This window comes from Letharia lupina (genome assembly GCF_014066315.1).
Source record: "Letharia lupina isolate WasteWater1 chromosome Unknown contig_5, whole genome shotgun sequence".
Taxonomy (NCBI): domain Eukaryota; kingdom Fungi; phylum Ascomycota; class Lecanoromycetes; order Lecanorales; family Parmeliaceae; genus Letharia; species Letharia lupina.
Window position 1 is genome coordinate 2,381,320 of NW_023502974.1, and position 20,524 is coordinate 2,401,843.

The window sequence follows — 20,524 nt, forward strand, 5'->3', positions numbered from 1 at the left end:
CTTGGACAGTATATATACACAAGAGAATATGATAAGGCTAGAAACAATTATGCTGCAAAGCTTCCCTATCTTCTGCGTCCAATTAAAGATGGCGGTAACTTCAATCCAGAAGAGAATCTAGAGACTCGCCTTCCTTAGGGTAAATCAATGCGGTGTACGAGTAGAGCCCCTGATCCTGCCCGTCTAGCAAATCCGGAGGATTCATGACCGCGAACAGACATTAGGCATACTCTTGCTGAGCAGCAGAAAACAATGCTCGACACTCTCAAAGCCATATTTCATCCAGCATATCAACAGTTCTAGCCTACGTCTCATAGCTCCTACCGGTCACGCTGTCGCATGAGTGTACCATAGCAAGCTATCGACGCTCTCGCTGATTAGGGAAGGCTCATGGTCGATCCGCCTGGGTTTTTCCTCGTGATGGATGGATGGATGGATGGATGCAGAGCGCTGAACGAACGAACGGTTGCGTTAGTGACGGATGTGCCATTTCGTTTGAACTCGGGGCCTATCGAAGGGTTTTGGTCAGGGGGGTTCGGTATTGGGGATTTGCTGGCTCGGGTCGACGCTCGGGTTCTGGGGTTACCCTCGTCGCGCCGAGTCTACGGACGGGAGTGGAGCGCGAGATTGCGAAAGGCGGAGAGAAGGGTCTGGTTTCTCATCGGCGAGGTACGGGACGTGTGCGAGTTTTCTAGCGGGGTATCTCGTCCGAGGGTAAATCTCGCGGAAGGAAGGCGCTGAGGGGCCGGGACGAGGGATGGAAGGGAGGTCGCTCTGCGAGAGATTCAAGGACCCTGCGAATGGCCGATTTCGACCAGCGATGAGTCCTCCCCGGGACAGGCGATGATTGTGTGGCTGTTCTCGTCCAAGAGGATGGTCCGGGGGATTGATTGCATGAAGCTGCGCGCCACCGCCAGGTTAATGTCGTCCTCAAGATAGGGATCTGCAGTCCCTTCCCTTGTCACCTCGTCACAAACTCCCAAGACACTAACGCGACGTAGCTTCAAATATTTACCGATTTCCTTTGCGGCATCAGCCCATCCTTGCGCACCGAACAGATAGACGTTGCGTAATGTGAGCTCGCGGAGGGTGCCTTTGTGGGCTCGAGTGATGGCCTTAAGGTGCGATTCCTCAAGGCCGAGATCCCCCCAAATCAGGATCTCGAGATGCGGCCAGACCTTGCCGTTGAACAAGCTGCTGTCGATACGCCCGCTCGTCGCGAGACAACGCAGCTCCGTGGCTTCTGACAGAAACCCGTTTAAGCAGTCGTACTGTTCTTGCCCTTCATCCTCGGAATCACTTCTGGACACGTACAAATCCATCTTTAAGCATGTGAGACGCTGGGCCATTGTACAGGCGTCTTCATAATCATCCTGATCCATCTCAAACATGGACATGGGTGCATTCGAAAGCTCTGACCCTATATATAGTCCTGTCACCTCTTGACAATGCTTAGAAACCGCTCGCATGAGACTCTGGATACCACGAACATCCCACTTTCTTATCTCACCATCTTCGATGGTCTTGGCTCGAGCCCATGATGATGGTGCGATAGGGACAGCAATTTCAAGTTCGGAGCGCTGGTGGTACCGTGAGTGATCGTCTGCCCGGAGAGGCACCCAGTCGCAGCACTCAGCAAATTTGTCCAGAGCGATGACTGTAGTAATGTTTGGCAAATTCTTGAGACCTGTGCAGAGAGCCTCATAGTCCTTTTTATCCTCAAGAATGCTCTGTTGCTGATCGACAAGGCGCGTGTAACGTACCAAAGTGTCAGCGAGGGTTTCATGATACAGATCAGGACCTTTTATCAAACACCCAGGCGTTACTGCCTGGCGCCGGGTTGTTGTGTCATCGCCGACATTGCTAGTTGATCCGTCTCCATCCCCTGCTTGTTCTGCATCGGCAATGTCCTCGTTGTCCTCGCCATGTTGGTAGCATATGTGGGCATCAAAAGCTTTCCTGTAGGGCTTATAGGCCGTAAGCTCTGGTAAAAACAACCTCCCGTCGTAGACGAGCTCTGTCACAGTCCTGGCAAACGTAGGATTCGCGGAGATGCTGAGGAAAGTCTCGATGGCAGATCTGCGTGGTGCGAAGTAGACACGTTGGAAGAGCCCTTGAGCTCCGATGTAGCCGCATCGAATGCATGTGAGGCGAGCGGATTTGAGATCGGTTTTTGGCAGGTAGCCGAGTACTGCTACGAGCAACTCCTCCGGGAGGTCTTGAAGCCGAGGAGCCATGTGTTTTCTGACTGTGCAAGAGTCAGGAAGCTCATGAGTAGTTGGAGGTATACTGTACCAGAGACAGAATGTTGCGTGCCTGCGAAGGTTCTGCTAAGGGGTTGAGGAAGTAAAACATGCCAAATCGGGGGAACGTTTTACCGTCTTGGCGCTTTGGCGACTCGCGCCAACTCTCGCTCGCCTCGCCTGAGAACAAAGCAGAGAGGAATGATTGCTTGATCCATTTCAATCCACCCTACAACAATATATATCCAACCTTCGACGAACGGTTCTACCCCTTCAACTTCGACTTCTGTAGCTATTCGCCTGGAACAGAGAGCCCGCCAATCATGGTGGCTAGCAAAGAGTACACTGTCCACGGGAGCCAGGCTCCTCCTTGGCTTAGCAATAGCTACGCCGGAGATCCTCGCAAGAGCCTTCCTCTTTCATGCACCGTTGCTCTCATTCTGAATTGTGCTTGACTACTGATGCATGGTCTCTCCGATGAAAAGAAGTCCCCCAAATCGACGCCGCGTGCAGCTGTTCCGATGCAACTCTACATCCTGTTTACGCTTCATTGGGTTTGCGTTTGCGTTTTAGCTACTGGAGTTGCTCCGATTCTTAACCAGCTTTGAAGAAATTGTCTTAGTGTGGTAGAAATTGAAGACGAGAAAACATTTAAAAGTCTTCTCGTGGTGGCAGTCTCTGTAAAAGTATTCCTCGTTTGCCTTTATCTTACCTTGTCGAATTGAGCACGTCAATGAGATAAGGGACATACGTATAATGGTGGTCAGAATCACGAGGAACGCGTGACCAATTTCTGCAAGTGCATATTGGCCCCTATATCAGGGATTGCGTTGTCAAGCATTGACTGAAAAGAGGTACCTGTATCTCACGTTTTCCTGCAACCGGCGTCCAACCACCACACTCTCTGAACTTCCTTACGGTTGAAGTAAGTCGGCGAGGACCATGCTTATCAATTCGGATCTATGCATTTCAGAACTTTAGGCGAGAGGGCGACATTGTCCGTAGTAGCAAGGTACTTGTTCAGAGCCATGTCCACAGCGATGAGGAATCGCGCTAGTGTTCATCGTCAGACTTCTGAAAACCCAAAACAGATTTTCGACATTGGTGTCCGTATACCTCATCAGTGTGTCATAACATGCTTTCTCTACCTCTTCCTGAGTGATACTGGGGAAGGACATGTCGATCTCAGCATTATCTTCCAATTTTAGATATCTCCGCAGTTCACAGACTCGGCTATGTATTTTGTGAAGTAGAAGGTATGCTTTATGCACTTGCTAGCCAGTTTGACTGAAAGTATCGTATCGCAAAGCAATACGGATTTGACAACGGATATCCTGAGGCGGCTTTTTCAATTCCCGTTCGATGTCTGTGAAACAGATTCATGAAAGATAGCCCGATCGATTCCCATCCCAGCTGGAGCTAGGCCGACCGAAAATGTGCTCAATTCGAGTGTCCCATTGCTGTCGGACGCAGTTGATCCAATTATCTCGATGTCGTCGCACTCACTTTTACCAAGCAAGATTGAAGAAACTTTGCACCAACCAAGGTATTATGCTCTATTGTTCAGAAGCGTGCCTACCTTTTGGGGGTTTGGAGAAGCGAGAGTTTACGTTCGTCAGTCTGCGCACAAACCCCCTTGGCGATGATAGAATATGAAGAGACTTTCACGACGGAATGCCACTGGCTCCCACCTTCGCTTTCCAGTCTTTCCATTGGTTTCAGAGCGGTCGAAATTCCTTTCGGGATGGATAAATTCGCCTCTCATATTTGCAGGAGCAATGAATGGACCCCGCAAGCGTAGCCATATGGATTGACCATAATGGGACGGCGATGACACCGTTCGCGAAGAGCGTATGCCAACAAATGCTGTGGATCTTGTCCAACGCGCTCAAGGTGAGCAACTTGGAAGTTCTTTCTCGATCCAGCGGAGAAGTGCGTGAAGCTTAGTCTCGCTTTCGATCCGATCGTTCCTTTACCATGGAGAAATACGGACTGCAGCCGCCAGCCAAGTGGATAATTCCCACAATCTCTACCTATTTGATCCTCCAAGGATTCAATGACCCAGGTTTCCGTTCTCTGGGAAGTCTTATCCGCATCGTGTACTAGTACGCGTATCTCGAGCTCTGTGACGCTTCCAGGCGGTCTTTCACAGCGCTTGTTCAATGCCTGATTAGCTTCGCGTTCGATCGGAGGATCTGATGTACCTTGGAAGCTCCATTATCGAGGTTCTCACTGGCCACACAACTGTCGCCGTTCCACTCGTCGTGGTATCGCAGCTTGGACATTAATTGGTTGAAAAGGGTAGCCCTTTGCACTGGCAACCAAGTCCGCTGCGATAATTAGGGGTCTCTGGACTGGCTCGACAATTGGTCGAAGAGAAGAAAAGTTCTTTCTACAGCTTGAGAATGAAATTTCTGGTGACTGTTTGGCGGGTCCAGGTCACTGCTGCAAGATCAGAATACCTGCTTTGATATAAGCTGTCCATGACGTCTTGTTTGGACCGTTTCCGTCCCGAACAAAAGTCAGATGCGCGCCATTGGTCATACACCGCTGTCTCCAATGAGTCATGGACTTGCAAGAGATGAAACCCCGTAAAGTAGCGACACCGGAGAGGCGTGTTATCCAGCTGAGGGGTGGTACTGTGCGTCCGCTTCTGTTCATCGGAGGCGTGCGGAATGATGGCCCAGATTAATAGTCTGAGCCCTAAATTCTTTGTTGATTTGTTGCTCATGGAGGTTTGAATGAGGGAAACTCTTGAGATCTTGCTGTTCTTCGTCGATGCTGTTGAACCCGTTCGTTGGTGGGTGTTGGAAGGATTAGGTTGTAGCATCACAATGGTAACAAGACTCTTGTTTGCAAATCACCCACAGAGAGATAGAGAGTTGGCTAGTCTTTCCAGCGTGAACCAGTTTTGTCCTTGACATTTAGCTTATGCTACCTAGCTTATTCTCTCATTTGTACGTAGCTAAAGCAATCATTTTCATCGTGCAGCATCAGCGTCTCGAGATGTCACAGCAGCTATGATACAGCAGAATGCAAGCTAGATGTAGTAGCGAGTTCACGATTCGTCCATTGGGTATGATTGGACACGGATCATGACGAGTCAGCCTTCAGCCTTCCCGTAATCTTGCCACAGTCCTCTTCGATCTCGAGCAGGTCCGGAAGCGCCCACTGCATCATGTCGCGAACAAATGTAAGACCTTGATCCATCAAGGGCCACGAAGAGTTCCTTGTCCTAGTAACGTCATCGCGTAATCCGTGCACCCAGACGTAATGTAGCATAAGGATCTGACCCATCTCCTTCCCCAGATGCTCCCATCGATCTGCACCGAGCAAAGACATGCTCGCCAGTCTGAGGTCGCGGAGGCTTCCCCTGTGGACTCGAGAAATCGACATCAAATCCCGTGCTTTCACGCAAGCATACGTCAAGATCAGCTTGGTGAGATGCGGCCACACCTTCCCAAGGAACATGCCGAAATCGGTACCCTCACTTGAGACAAAATCCTCATTCCCGTCATCTGATTCTCCTAATTATTCGTCAAGAAACCATCTACTCGAAGACAGAATGCGCAATGCCTTAGCTTCCTGCAGAAGAAGTTCTAGGCAATGATACTGTTTTGCGTATTCGGGCCCATCAGCGCTTTTGGTGACGTACGGGTAGAGTTGCAGGGTTGTAAGGCGACGCGCCATAATGCGAACCTTCTCGGTGTCGGTATCGGACAATTGAAAGATAGTCATTGGAGCTTTGTAGTCCATTGAGGCTATACATAGCTTTTTGAGGCTCGGACAGTGTGTTGATATAGCTCGGAAAAGGGTGTGGACACCACGAACGTCCCATTTGATGTGCTTCTCTTGGTCTTGCTCTCCTCCATCCTGGGAGTCGGGCCGGCGGCACCATTTTGAAGGTGGCACGGTGAGGCCGAACTCAAGTTGAGACCGGAAACTATACCATTCGTGAGGGTCGATAAACCGGTCATGTTTATCTCCTGAGCGGATATTATAGTCTGAGTAATGATCGAACTCGACGAGAGTGTCAACCGTACTGATGTTCCGAAAGGACCGTAGCCCTTTACACAGAGCTTTGAAATCTTTGCCTTTCTTGAAAATGCTCTCTTGCTGGTCAAGCAGACGTGCATATCGGATGAGACTGTTTGCGACATTTGTCTCAAAATCCTTACGGTCACCGGAAATATCCCTTTTCATGTTGTCACCAGCCCCTAGCTTCCACATGCTCCATATCGAACGTTGGTACACTTTATCGGCAAAGTACATGCCAGCACCAGACAATGCGTTTCTCGTATGGTCTTCGTATAGGTCAAATTCCTCTACCATACGAGCACGAAAAGCTGTCCAATAGGAGTCGAAATTTCCGAGTTCGGGCAGGAAGAGCCTCCCATCATAGATCAATTCCTTCACATTTCCAGCAAAAGCAGGGATTGCGGCTATATCCGAGAAGATCTTCATGGGTGCCTTGCGAGGTGCAAAGTAGACTCGTTGAAACATCCATTTGGCTCCAGAAGTGCTCCATAAAGCGCAAGTGAGGCGAGCCATTTTCAGGTCTTTCTTATAAAGCTTGCCAAGAATTTCTACCAGAAGCTCGTCTGGAATGTTTCGAATTGTAGTAGCCATACCCACTTATGGTCACGGTGCACGTGCTGATAGTACTGGTCAGCTTCAGATGACTATAATCGAGTATTGGTCTTACCTGAAGGCAAATGTGAGAGAGATCTGGTGGATTTGCTGCCCCACTTGCACCACTCCACTGCAACGCTCTCCCAAATTTCCACGTACCCTCCTCTTCACACCCCCGCTTCACCTTCCTCGATAGTGTTGGTCTCAATGCATTGATATCAATTCCCGCAGAGGTGTGGAGCGGGAAGGAGTCTCGAAGGACCGAGGTAATAGAGGTCCCAAGACGCTAGGATCACTAGCGCGAACGCGGAAAGCACTTTACGCGGAAATCTCTGCTGTTTCTCTCTTGGTGACCACCATGCGCTGACAATCAGTGCATCCAATACTTTGCCCGAAGCAGAGAGGGGGCCATGGTGGGCTCACAGAGTTCTTCGCAGGCCTCAGCCAAAAAGCAGCAGTCAATTTCCAACTTCTTCACTAAGAACGCTGCGGTCAAACCACCGCCCGCTTTGACTCCTAGCACCTCCAGAGCTTCCAACGGCACTTTGCTCGGCGACAAGGACGAGAGCCTTTTTGTCGACTCGTACGTTGATGTTGATATACATTCAAAGGGGGAAAGGAGCTCTCCGGCGCCTAAGCACGTCTACGACGAGGGCGGAGAATATAACGGCGGCGACTCCATAGGATTACCGGCTCGCAAAAGAGTACGCTTTTCAAAACCACACGAGGACAGCCAAGGTACGACTTCTGACAAGCACCTCATCTCCACAACCGCCAACGAAATCAGAAAGCCCAAACAAACACTGCACACATCCAAGTATGCCTTTTCCAGCTCCCCCTTTCAAGATGAGGAGAACTTGGAGGACGATGACGAGACCAAGCGGCGCAAGGAGACGCTACACGAGAAGTTTGTCAAGAAGCTGGGTCGACCCGACAGTATCGCCGACATCAAGAGGCGCAATTGGGTAATCAGCGAAGAGACTGCGGAAGATCAGAATGATGCCGAGGATGACGAAGAGGCTGAGGAGGACGGAACGTCCAAACTTGCCTCCAGGGGGAGGAAAGGGGTCACTGCAAAGAAAGGCGCAAGCAAGCTCACGCCAATGGAGAAGCAATTCCTGGACATAAAAAGGAAGCACCTGGACACCCTCATGATTATGGAAGTTGGCTATAAGTTCAAGTTCTGGGGAGAAGACGCACGAGTTGCTGCTAAGGAATTAAGTATCGTGTGCATACCAGGAAAATTTAGATTCGACGAGCACCCTTCCGAGGCCCATCTGGACCGTTTTGCATCGGCTAGCATACCGACCCATCGACTACATGTACATGTCAAGCGGTTAGTGGGTGCAGGGCATAAAGTAGGCATTATCCGGCAGTTGGAGACAGCAGCCCTGAAAGCGGCTGGAGACAATCGAAATGCTCCCTTCGTTCGGAAACTTACCAATCTTTACACCAAGGGCACATATATCGACGATGTTGAAGGGCTGGAAGCATCAGTAGGGGCACCCTCCAGCGGTACGCCTGCTACAGGCTATCTCGTGTGCATCACAGAAAGCAATGCCAAAGGTTGGGGGACGGACGAGAAGGTCCACATCGGGCTGGTCGCTGTACAGCCTGCGACTGGCGATGTGATACACGATGACTTCGAAGATGGCTTCATGAGAAGCGAAATAGAGACTCGGTTACTTCACATTTCGCCTTGTGAGATCTTGATTGTCGGCGATCTTTCAAAAGCAACCGACAAATTGGTACAGCATCTGTCGGGAAGTAAGACCAACGTCTTCGGGGAAAGAGTGCGATTGGAGAGAGTCGACAAGCCGAAGACTATGGCAGCGCAAGCTTACAGTCACGTTTCAAACTTTTACGCCGAGAAAATGAAAGCCTCAACTGCGGAAGATGATGAGAAAGCAAGCAAGATCTTGGACAACGTGCTAAAGCTCGCTGAGGGTGTAACAATCTGTCTCTCTGCGATGATCACGCATCTGACGGACTATGGCCTCGAACATGTTTTCGATCTCACGAAGTATTTCCAGTCATTCAGTGCTCGATCGCACATGCTGCTCAACGGAACCAGCCTAACTAGCCTTGAGATTTACCAGAACCAGACAGACCATACTGAGAAGGGGAGCCTGTTCTGGACCCTGGACAGGACTAAGACACGCTTCGGCCAGAGGCTGTTACGCAAATGGGTAGGCCGACCGTTGCTTCGGAAGGCTGAGCTGGAAGAACGCATCGCCGCTGTCGAAGAGCTCAATGATGACCAGCCGACAGTGCGAGCGGACAAGGTCAAACACCTTCTTTCTCAGATCAGAAGTGATCTGGAGAAGAGTTTGATACGCATCTACTATGGCAAAGTCAGTACATTCTTTTCCAGCGTCCTTGCCATTTACTGATTTTGTGCAGTGTACTCGCCCGGAGCTATTGACTGTCTTGCAGACTATGCAACGCATCGCCACTGAGTTCGTCTCAGTAAAAAGGCCTTCGGATGCTGGCTTCCAGTCATCAATCATCAACAATGCTATTGCCGCTCTTCCAACCATCGCGGAGGATGTAGTTTCATATTTGGACCAAATCAACCCAGAAGCCGCTAAGGCAGACGACAAGTATGCTTTCTTCCGAGAAGAGGTGGAAAGTGAAGACATCATGGAGCACAAGATGGGTATAGCAAGTGTTGAGCAGGAGCTTGACGCTCATCGACCCGTCGCCGCTGCAAAGGTTAAGAAGATGAAGGTAGAATATGTCACGGTTGCTGGCATAGAGTATCTGATCGAGGTGGATAATGCACTACTGAAAAACGTCCCAGCTTCATGGGCAAAGATCAGCGGTACAAAGAAGGTTTCACGATTCCACACACCGGAAGTTGTGCGTCTCATTCGTGAAAGGGATCAGCATAAAGAAGCGTTGGCTGCCGCGTGCGATATTGCATTTGCCGGACTATTGGCAGACATCTCATCCAAGTATCAGTCATTCCGAGATTGCGTTCAGGCTCTTGCCACGCTTGACTGCTTACTGTCTCTTGCCGCCATCGCCGGTCAACCAGGCTACGTCAAGCCAGAGTACATGGACGAGACGTGCATATCTGTTGAGCAGGGCAGACATCCCATGGTCGAACAGCTTCTCCTTGATGCCTACGTGCCCAACGATACTGATCTCGCTTCGGATCGCACGAGAGCCTTGCTCATCACCGGTCCAAACATGGGAGGCAAGTCAAGCTATGTTCGCCAAGTCGCTCTTATCTCCATCATGGGCCAGATTGGATCTTATGTCCCTGCCGAGTCCGCTAAGCTTGGCATGCTCGATGCTGTCTTCACCCGCATGGGTGCCTTTGATAACATGATGGCGGGAGAGTCTACCTTCATGGTGGAACTATCCGGAACGTCGGACATCCTGAAGCAAGCGACATCAAAGTCGTTGATCATTTTGGATGAACTCGGTCGCGGAACCTCGACACACGATGGCGTCGCCATTGCCCAAGCTGTACTGGATCACGTGGTCAGAGAAAAGAAGAGCTTGACGCTCTTCATCACCCACTACCAGAATCTCAGCGCACTCGCCAAGGGGTTCGAAAATGGCGAGCTGAAGAACGTACATATGCGCTTCACGGAAACTGGCGATGCTAGCCAGGAGATCACATTTCTCTACGAGATTGGCGAAGGCGTGGCTCATCGGTCCTACGGCTTGAACGTCGCCCGCCTAGCCAATGTCCCAGAGTCTGTCCTCGATGTTGCTGCAGTCAAGTCGAAAGAGCTAGAACATGAGGCTAGTGAGAAACAGCTTGGTCATTTGTAAGTTGTCCTGCATCAAATAGTCCATCAATCCGCTAAACCTCAGCGCACAGGTCTCGGTCTCTTCATTCGATGCTTTCCGACCAAAACAATATACAGCTAGATGTGATGGTCACTGGGATCGAGCAGCTGTAGACTATTTGGTAAGGGGTGCCCTGACCCATTGTCCGCTTCTCTTATTCTATGATGAAAAACACGTCAGAAATAATCATTGAGCGTTTGCAAATGCATAACGATGATGCTATTTACAATTAGACTCTGACAACATTCTTCTGCCCCCGTCCTATCAGCTCAGCAACAACGCTTTCTTGAAGCTAACACATTCGCACAAACATTAGGCATCTGATACGCACAGCTAGCCGTGACCGGCCTCTCGTACCTCGTTCCCAATACTGCATGGTCGGAAACTGAATCCAGAGCATACACCCGAACGGTACGTTGTCGTTCCCTTTTCTGTGCTTCTCTATATCCGTCTATGATTAAGAAAATTGTTGTTGAAATCTGAGGCTGTGTGTATGCAGCCGGTCCCCTGGAGACTCTCACACCCACATAACATGAGACTTGCCTTTTACCACACTTGTGTCTTCTTCCGCGCTTGGGCATTGCGCAGTGGCTGATCGTGTGCAGCAGGAGTAGTGCCGGTCCCACGCTCCTGCTCTTATGAGATTTTGGGTGGAAGGAGAGATGAGGAGTTTGCGGATCTGGGACTGAACAGGTGCTACGTACGCTTTGCAGCTTGTAAGGGTGATCAAGAGTATTCAGAGCTGTTTCACGCCCTCTAGGTATGGTCATAATGGTAATGAAGAATGATTATTATATCCTACATACGTTCTTTGATCAGAGAGCTTCTTTTGTCTGAATATATGTTGTATCCTCCTCTTTGGATATACGAGGCGACCTCATGATTAGCAGCCAGTTGATATCTGTCCTGTAGATTCAAATATTGTCATGAAGCTGGTTTTCTTCTAAATCTTTCTTTGTACTGAAGTCGAGTGTCCTACCGGCTTCAAACACCGACTCTACACCATTGCATCGTTATATGATTGCTGGGGAAACGTTGACGATGGGACCCTTTCTCTACGCTGTTGCAACAGATTAATTTCGACTATTGGTTAGGAAGCTTAGGACTGGAGCCAGAACACTGGATCCAATAGTAATAATAAGGCTACGCTGCTCTCTCTCTACCTCCACCCTCTACACGTCCGTCTGTCGCCGAGTGCATTCTCTATGCACTCAAGATCTCAACCTCCAGCCTCGTCAACTCCAACACATCGATGCCTAACCCCTCATCCTCAATCTCCCCTCCCCTCTGCGCCAAATAATCAGGCACCCAATCCGCATCCTCCTCGCTCCATCTACCCCAAAGCGGGGGGACATGGATTGCAAAAGCACCGCCGGCCTGCGCCAGTTCGTCGTGACCTGAAGCGTAGCCCTCGTCTTCCTCAGCGTCAGCATCGGGCATTTTGATGTCGCCGTCATGGTCGATGTCACGATCGCGGTCGAAAATACGGTCGTGGAGGCCGTGGAGGAAATTGTGGATGGATGATTGCAAGGAAGGGTGAAGGCACGTGGCGCCGGTACGCGTCGGGCGTAAGGGTGCGGCGCCATCAAAGTGCACGGCTGCCTTGGAGGTGTTGAGCATATAGGTGTCGCCATCTGCGTCTTCCAGGGCTGTGACCGCGCCGTCTTTGAGTACGATCCTTTTCTCTACAGACTGTTGCCGGCCGGCAATCTGCCAAACATATGCCATGCCGTTGACGGCGAAAGTCCAGATGGTTAGGATTCCACCGGATGCATCGACCGCAAGGTCAACGAGCCCCTGCATGTTACCGATCTTGACGCCTTCGATCCTCATTGGCTCTCCAATTGCGTTGGCATCTTGCCCATCTTGCCTTTCAGCTGTCTTGTCTTGATGACCAAAGAAAATATCAGGTGGCACAACAAATAGCCAAATAGCTTCTCCATACCCAACCACAACTCTGACACCCCACTGCAACTCACCACCAGCTGCGTAGACCCTGGGCACTACAGCCTTCCCAATTTCGCTTGGTCCCTTGAAGACGAACCTCCTGATAAGCTTCGTAGCTCCGGATCCAAGCGGTGCATCCGTGCCCAAACACAGGTTTCCCTCTACGGGATCAGTAAACAAGACATTCCAACCATCACTAATGGGCACAGCGCGATAATGATCGCACCCTGCGGAACCCCTGAAGGCATTGTCCGAACTACTAGGGTCAAACAACCCTTCGTCATAAGTCACACCCTCATGTCTAGCGGTACTAGTGCTCGTACCGGGAAAGTATCTGGCCCCAAGTCCTTCCTTTTCCTCGGGATGACTAGCACTGCTGATCAGCCTTAGCTTCTTCGTTGAATCCACGCCCGGCCTGGGCGGAAGGAAGTACAAGCAGTCGCTCGGCGCAGTGAGTGGGAACCAGCGATTAAGATCCTGCCCCGTCAGTGCATCAATCCAGTGAAGTTCAATTCCCGCGGAGCAGCCGAAGGCAACGCAGCGGCGCTGTGGGCAGATTGCTACGCTTCTAGGCGGGTCTTCGGCGGAGCAGAGGTTGCGATAGATGGAACGTATACCGGTCTCGAGAGGTATGTAGCCCGTGGTGGAGGAAAGAGAGAGTCGGGAATGTCCAGGCTCAGGCGAAACAAGAGGGTCATCCATTCTCCAAGACGTGTGGATGTCGCGGGCGCCGTGGACTTCGGGGTGACTTGCTTCTGCAATCGCTCGAGCCAAGGCACGGTCATTGGGACTTGCTTGAAAGGAAGCGTGCTCATTGGGTGGAGTAGCTTCGGTAACGCCAGGCTCACCAGAGGAGACAGAACTGTAGATAGAGGTCTTGCAGTCACGCGTGACAGCCGACGAGACCTGCGGATTGGATCGTTTCCGTGATGGCAACCGGGTGTTCTCGTGGAGGTCGCAGACTAGGCCTACCCGACCCTCAAGGAGAGCTGCGACGGCAAAGCGCTGAGCGGACGTGTCCATGCTTACAGCCAGAACGCGGTGAGGGCAGAGGACGGTGGTCACAGGTGAAAGATGGCCTCCATGAGGGTGTGGGCCCGAGGTATTATCACGCAGAGAGTAGATGTAGATCAGGCAGCCTTCAGTAACCAGAAGAAATTTGCAGCAGACGCTGACTGTAAAGTGAACCGCTGATCCGTGTTGACAGTTTCCTATACGAGAAGGGTTATAGCCGGTGCTCAGTTCAGAAAAGTCAGTCTCGGATGTGAGGGCAACACCAGTATGATTAGATTGTCTGCCCGACGATGACCACAGATTTCCCGAGAGCCCGTTGCCGGTCCAACCTGGTCGTAGAGAGCACTCGGTAGCCAACCGCTTGCTTAAGATCCATTCCTCATTGATGCTGTCGGCAGTTCTATGCCCGTTCAACCCTTCACGCACATTCATGTCAGCCTTTCCGGCCCTCCACCAGCCACCCTCCTTCAGCACCCTTGTTAGCAGCCTCTCTTCCAGACTGCCGATCATCCAAGCTCTACATGTGTGCCTAGCGGCATTCAGATCCACAGGAGAGAGGTAGACGTAGACTCTCTCAAGAGTTTCGGCAGGAAGTTTGTAGACAGACGGCATGACGACAGGACGAGCGAGAGTGATACCGGCTGACCAGCAGCGGCATGAAAGGCGAACAGCCAGGTATTCTTCGAAGTGAATGTAGTTCAAGAGTCGCTGAAAGAAGGTCGCCGGGAGCTCAGGCCCTCGGTTTTGCTTGCGGCGAAGACCAAGTACAGCGAATGTATCGCGATGACCTCCGAAGTTGGTCAAGTCGATTGAGCTACTGAAGGTTGCGGCTTTGTTTAGCTCTTCCGAGAGAGATAAACGGAACCTCTCAAATGGTAAGGGCTCCATGTAACAGCCGTCGATGGCTTCGGGTTCCTCGGAAAAATCTCGGCTCAGAAATCGCTGACGCATTGTAATGTCAAGATCATCAAAATTTGTGCCTGCTTGAAGTCGAGTCATGGCTCGAGGCTCAAGGCGTTCATGCGCAGGGACCCGAACGAGCGTGCGGCCTCTAATGGGGCTCCCCTCTTCACTTGACGGTATGGCTGACTCTGATTGCTCGGATGCAACCTGGAATGAAAAGCTGCTGCGGACGGAATTGGAGGGCGTCGAACGAGGAGAGGCTTTAGGTCTGAGAGGTGCATTGACGTCATTTGAGGCAGCAAGAGCTCCAGGCTTCGTAGCAGAGTCCAGCTCCAAGGGACCCATTCCGAAGCGAGTCGGACAGTCTCCAATCAATCGGGTAACTTCAGGTGCAGAGGAAGGTCCGACGTAGAGGATATGAACAGATGCGTTTTCTAGGATAGTGACCAGTGGAGCGGCTGAAGTGGAGTCCAAACAATCTGCTTGTTCAGGGTCAAGGCCGGCGACCCCGCATGAGAGGAGGATCTGCGAAGACGTAGTTAAAGCTGTTGCACGCCGGAAAGACCGTGCTGGTAAAGAATGTGGTTGGTCTACACCTAGGATAAGCTGCTTGTCAGTGGATGCAGACCTCTGAACGAGTTAGCACACTAGACGCAAGCGCCTCTTTTCCGGTCGAAACAAGAAGGAACGATCACTTGAAGATGTGCCTCGAAAGATCAGCATGGCCCATGCGGACGGGTATAAAGCTCTCCTAAAACAAAACTCCCAATTAATGCAGTAGTCCAAACGCCATGAAGAATAACACGTTCGCTATGCATAGCATTAATCATGGAATCAACCCAGCCTCTTTCGAAGGAATCACACATCCTCTTCGGCACCATGATTACCATGCCGAGACGAACCATTCGTCGGCTTCTTTGCAAGCCAGACATCCTCTAAGGGGGTGACCAAGCTAGGATTGATGTAGCGCAGGCCTGTCTCCCGGTCCTCATCGACATCGCGACCCCTCGAGGTCTCACTCTCGTACCTTGACTCGCCGTGGGCCAACGCTCCGAAAGGCGGGTCATGAGTGAGACTGCGGATAGCGATAAATTTCATCAATGGGTCATAGGTGCGTTGGTAGAAGACCATGAACCAAATTGTGAATGCGAGCAGAGGGACGATCAAGATGGCGCGGTACACTGCCAGACTTAAACCCAGAATACCAGTCATCGCAAGCTGAAAGACGACAAGGCCCAGTACGATGCGATTGCAAATGATAGACCATGCTCGACCGGTCGAGTGCTGACGGTGATCCATCGCGTAGAGGAGCTGGTATTTGTAGATGAAAGTTCCGATGATGAAATAAAGCAGGCCAAATAATTGGACCAGCCAGGAGCCGGGCAGGACGCTGTACACGATGCAAATGATGAATATGAGTATGGTCTGGGGAAGATAGAAGCCATAGCTAAAGACAGGCGGCTGGACCAATTCTGCGTAATCTGTATCCTCGATCAGCGACTGCCGGAGAGCTTGGTTGATATCCAACTAGGGCTCATACCTCGAGGGGTTTTAGCACCTATCAAAAAGATCGGATACATTGCGACACTGCCAAACTCGAGCAATCGGAAGGGGAACAGCCCAAGCCCTTGAAGGATGATCAGATTGATGTAAAACAGGACGAGGTTCTTCAAGGAAGTGGCCAGGATAAACGCGATGCTTGTGGTGTCTCTGAGAGAATCTCCGATGCGGCTGAAGTATGCCTGAGCATTTGACGCCGTCCCAAAGATGGTGAAGACGACGAAAAGGTTGAAAAAGGTGAAAAAGAAGTTTTTGGATATCAGCGACATTTCGACGTCACCTTGCGACATCATGCCTTGTAGCGTTGACAGCCCTGCATGTCATCAGCTTCAATTCGAATGACCTGGGCAGATGAGATCATACAGTAGTAAAGATACGGTACAGCCACACTTAGGAGGGAGATAAGTAGTGTAGGAAGACCTTGTTGGACCAAGGATCTGCTAATGTCATGGCTGGAGAGGGCATCCGCGAGCTGTGGCCAGACCTTGCCAATGTTTTCGAGGCTTAGCAGTCCAGCAAGAGGGACCAAAAGTAAAGACCAGAAGACTGTGAGGATAGCAATCACCAAGGTGATAGACCATGCCCTGAGCATCCTACTGGATCTTGAAAGATACGTGTTATGCCATACCACGTCCGATGGTGCTGGGGCAACTCTAGCAAGCAATTTCATTGGCTCGGGATCCATCGTAGCTTGTACAGCCATTTGCTACGCATTGTTAGCACTGCTGGGACTTCTTCGGACCACATTACTTACTGCTGCAGCAGTCGAGTCTAGTGTGACAAAGGCCAGTGGAGTGGGTTTGTAGACCTTCTTGCGAGATGACTGGATTTTCTCGTCTAGCTTATGGAGCTTCTCCTCATAGTAATCAATAGCATCGATACGTCGACTTTGTAGACCCAGGAATCCGTGCCATATCCGTGTCTTCGGACGATCTGATGTAGCCGTATCCACGTGAGGCTGGTCGTCATTGTCACCATCGAGAAGATGATGAGACTCATCGACGTGGTCTGTGTTTCCTCCAGAGGCTTGGAGTAGGGCCCTGTTGCCCCCATGTTTTGGTCGTCCCGAATGTACAGTCCATGCCTCTTCGAGCTTCCGCAAGATGCTCATTCTGCGCGTGACAAGATCGTCCAGCTCTTTCCAGTCCTTGCATAATAAGACGCTTTCCACTTTACCAATTTGGAGATTTTCAATCGCTTCCTTGATCATCTCCTCCGAGCGTAGTTCTTCGGGTATACCAGAGAGCCTGATGGTCCTATCTGTGACCGTGGATTGGCTGCCAAGGTAGTCCTGGCGGATGCGAATGACTTTTTTGGTCTCTGTGGTAATGAGATATAGGGCAAGGGCAGAAAAAAGATATACGAAGACCACGTAGATCCAGAGCATCAAGTCAGTCGGCTTATCCTCGCCCTTCGTAGCCTTCCCAGATCCTGCTATCTCCAGCAATGGAGACACATTGCCATAGGCCCCGAAGGTAATGGTCCTGTTGGCTGTGTGATTTCCAAGATTCCCTGATTCAGGCAGGCCATAGTCGCCAGTGTCGTGTACATGTATTGGTAATAGGACGACGAGTGAGAAGAAGAGGGTGATTGTTATATACTTGGTGGCCATCTTGAAGAAGTGAAGAAACTGCGATTCATTTAGACATCGAGCCTCTTCATTCCTTTCAGACTACTTACTACGAAAGCATCAAGACCGGCCGAAGCAAGTACTTGATCTTCGGTAATTCGATAAAGAGCTGGGACCCATCCAAAGAAGGTGTCTGGGAGCTCTGGGAGTGTGGAGGCTGCATTCTTCTGCTTCTTGCGCGCAGCATAGAGAGATGTCCATCTTGGTCTCAAGAAACAAAAGGCGAGAAAGGCGAAGAACCCGAGAGCAACGGAGATGGCGAGTTGGGTGTAGAGGTCTCTTTGATTATGATTTTGGCTCTGGTCCAGGTAGCCATCGCGGTCCGCCATAGTCCAAGCCGACGCCATGGTTGTGTAAGTATCAGGCACCAGGGAGTTATGTCGGCGTGGGAAGCATTGCGGTAGTTAGAATGTATTTCTTATCAAGCTGCAGGTTTTGAGACAACATGCAAGCAGCTGGATTAGTTGTCTGGACCCTTGCCAAGAAAACGCACACTAGCTAAGGATACTTGAGTACTGTAAATTTCTCCAAAAGAACTCAATGCCACAGCCCGCATCTTTTGGCCATTCCCTCATCTTCCCCGAACCTATAAACATGAGGACTTTCTTTGACTTTCACCCTCAAGGCTCTCAGATGAAAGTAGGAGACGTGTGTTAACTTGCAGCAATACGGAGCCGAGCATGGTCGGCACTGCGACATCTCCAGCGAAAGCTTTGTATCCCCAGGGCAAGCCTACGCTACATGTCGAGTGCTGTACCAAACAACCGGAGTCCTTGCCTCCAACAGTAAGACAAAATTCCAGCACCTTTCGTCTTTCCATGGCATTCAATAGTAATGCTGTCACATCAAGCTGGCAGATCGAGTTGAAAGATGGCTCAGAAACCAGTATGCCACAGTCAAATTAAAGCAGACCTTTCCATGTCTCGGTAAGATGACTACCAATTATTCTTCCATGATGCTAACAATGCTTGGATAGATGGGTTCCTCGACCCTCCCGGCATCCATTTCATCACTGTTGCAGACCTCACTTCTAGTACAGATGTCGAGTCAAACACCTGTATTCGTCTTCCACATGTAGATATCACCGTTGACGTCTTCGAGCTCCACGGCGACGAAGAGCAAATCGAGCCTTCCGAGGCTACACTTACCCGGATCGCTCAAAACGCCAATGATGACATTCAGGGGCCGCAAGCCACGATCACGAGTCTTCCGAATAGGAATTTCCATGGTCTTTGGGATTCGTAAGGCTCTGCAACCCTGCAGCATCGCAGCATCTTATGGACTTGTGCCTGATTCCGGTAGGTTGATTTTCGAAGATTTCATTCAATCTCGACTCCTCAAATTCATCATCCGCATGAGTCAGTGTTTTCGCTTTGTCTCTTAAAGGGACCACAGCTACCATGCCTCAGTGTCCTTTTCCGCTCGTCAACGTCGCCAACCATTGCCCTGTTGGAGCAGAGCCGTCCTACTTTATGGACCGCCAGGTGCTGGAAAGACAAGCCTCTGCCGAGCCTTAGCCCAGCAATTATCCATCCGTTTGCGCAACACTTTCCCACACTGCAAGCTCGTTGAATTTGACGCTCATTCAATGTTCAGCCAAGACTTTGGTGAGAGTGGGAAAGTCATCAACAAACTCTTCGCCATGATTGAGTCGATGCTCGATGAGGACGAAAACGCTTTGATTTGCGTCTTTATTGATGAGATAGAAAGCCTAGCCGGCAAACGTCAGTACCCTGGCAGCTCTAACGAGCCGCAAGACTCCTTGAGAGTATGCACCAAGACGATTTATATACTTGTAGCGACTGGAAGCTGATGACATTCCAGGCTGTCAATGCATTGCTGATCGCGCTTGATCGGCTACGGTGCAGACCTAACGTCTTACTCTTTTGCACGAGCAACTTGATCGAGGCTGTGGTGCGTAATTCGAATCACTACGCCGCTCATTGGATATACATATCAATCATTGGTTAGGATCCGGCATTTATTGACCGCATCGACATGAAACAACAGATTTCAAATCCTGGTCCAAGAGCTAGATACGAGATTCTGCGTTCCTGCTATCTTGAACTTGGTCAATGCGGAATCATAGCTCCAATCCGTCAGCCCCTAGAAGCTGCTACCCTCGAGCAACCATCACAAGGAATGCTGCTGGATGGAGATGAGGACGAGCTCGCGAGCGGGTGGGCCTCCCTCATACCTTCCTCATCCTCTTCGTCTTCTCCGGATAGATACTACACTCCGCTTAGGTCTCATATTCGGGTCCTAATGTCTTCAACATGCTGACAACCCAACAGCAGCCCGCCACCTCCGCACCACTCAACCAAGGCTCCTAAGTCTCAAATTGATTTCCATGTCGTCGACGACAGAGATCTACCGCCTCACCACCTCATGATGCTGCATTTCCCCGCCGACGAAGAGTCTCTGCCTCGAACATTGTGGAAGGTCGCAGCGAAGAGTACGGTAAGATAGACTGGCATCCAGCAGCCAGCCCAGAATGTTAATGTGAAACGGCCCGCAGAACTTCAGTGGGCGAACCCTACGGCGTCTGCCCGTCATGTCTCTAGCTATGTACACGACGCAGGACCCATGTCCCATCGATGAAGCTCTCAATGCGCTTTCAGAAGCTGTCGATAACGAGTCGTTACGGGAACAGAAAGATAGTACAGGAGAGACCAAGATGCTCGACTGTTGTTAGATTCATGGATTGTCAATGCGGAATTAGATTGGCGTGGCTTGGCTTGTCTGGCGCTAGAGTACCTGCTTGTACTGATTCATGATACCCATTTTG

General features: G+C 50.6%; 5 protein-coding genes across 5 annotated transcripts; 2 read left to right on the forward strand and 3 right to left on the reverse strand.

The window, feature by feature from the left end:
* Positions 1–785: 785 nt before the first annotated feature.
* Positions 786–2,237, reverse strand: HO133_008898 (uncharacterized protein; the record flags this gene model as incomplete). The annotated part of the gene is made up of 1 exon (XM_037299761.1): positions 786–2,237. One exon carries the CDS (start codon positions 2,235–2,237, stop codon positions 786–788), a length of 1,452 nt encoding a protein of 483 aa, XP_037155762.1.
* A 3,099-nt stretch (positions 2,238–5,336) lies between these two features.
* On the reverse strand, positions 5,337–6,872 carry HO133_008899 (uncharacterized protein; the record flags this gene model as incomplete). The annotated part of the gene is made up of 2 exons (XM_037299762.1): positions 5,337–5,770; positions 5,798–6,872. 2 exons carry the CDS (start codon positions 6,870–6,872, stop codon positions 5,337–5,339), a joined length of 1,509 nt encoding a protein of 502 aa, XP_037155763.1.
* A 413-nt stretch (positions 6,873–7,285) lies between these two features.
* HO133_008900 (uncharacterized protein) lies at positions 7,286–10,795 on the forward strand (the record flags this gene model as incomplete). Its single annotated transcript, XM_037299763.1, has 3 exons — positions 7,286–9,229; positions 9,279–10,660; positions 10,714–10,795. 3 exons carry the CDS (start codon positions 7,286–7,288, stop codon positions 10,793–10,795), a joined length of 3,408 nt encoding a protein of 1,135 aa, XP_037155764.1.
* Positions 10,796–11,885: 1,090 nt separating this feature from the next.
* On the reverse strand, positions 11,886–18,083 carry HO133_008901 (uncharacterized protein; the record flags this gene model as incomplete). Its single annotated transcript, XM_037299764.1, has 6 exons — positions 11,886–15,071; positions 15,411–16,027; positions 16,087–16,419; positions 16,470–16,812; positions 16,861–17,736; positions 17,787–18,083. 6 exons carry the CDS (start codon positions 18,081–18,083, stop codon positions 11,886–11,888), a joined length of 5,652 nt encoding a protein of 1,883 aa, XP_037155765.1.
* A 333-nt stretch (positions 18,084–18,416) lies between these two features.
* On the forward strand, positions 18,417–20,431 carry HO133_008902 (uncharacterized protein; the record flags this gene model as incomplete). The annotated part of the gene is made up of 9 exons (XM_037299765.1): positions 18,417–18,521; positions 18,587–18,662; positions 18,713–18,977; positions 19,039–19,094; positions 19,146–19,504; positions 19,561–19,650; positions 19,708–19,982; positions 20,031–20,196; positions 20,255–20,431. 9 exons carry the CDS (start codon positions 18,417–18,419, stop codon positions 20,429–20,431), a joined length of 1,569 nt encoding a protein of 522 aa, XP_037155766.1.
* Positions 20,432–20,524: the final 93 nt, after the last annotated feature.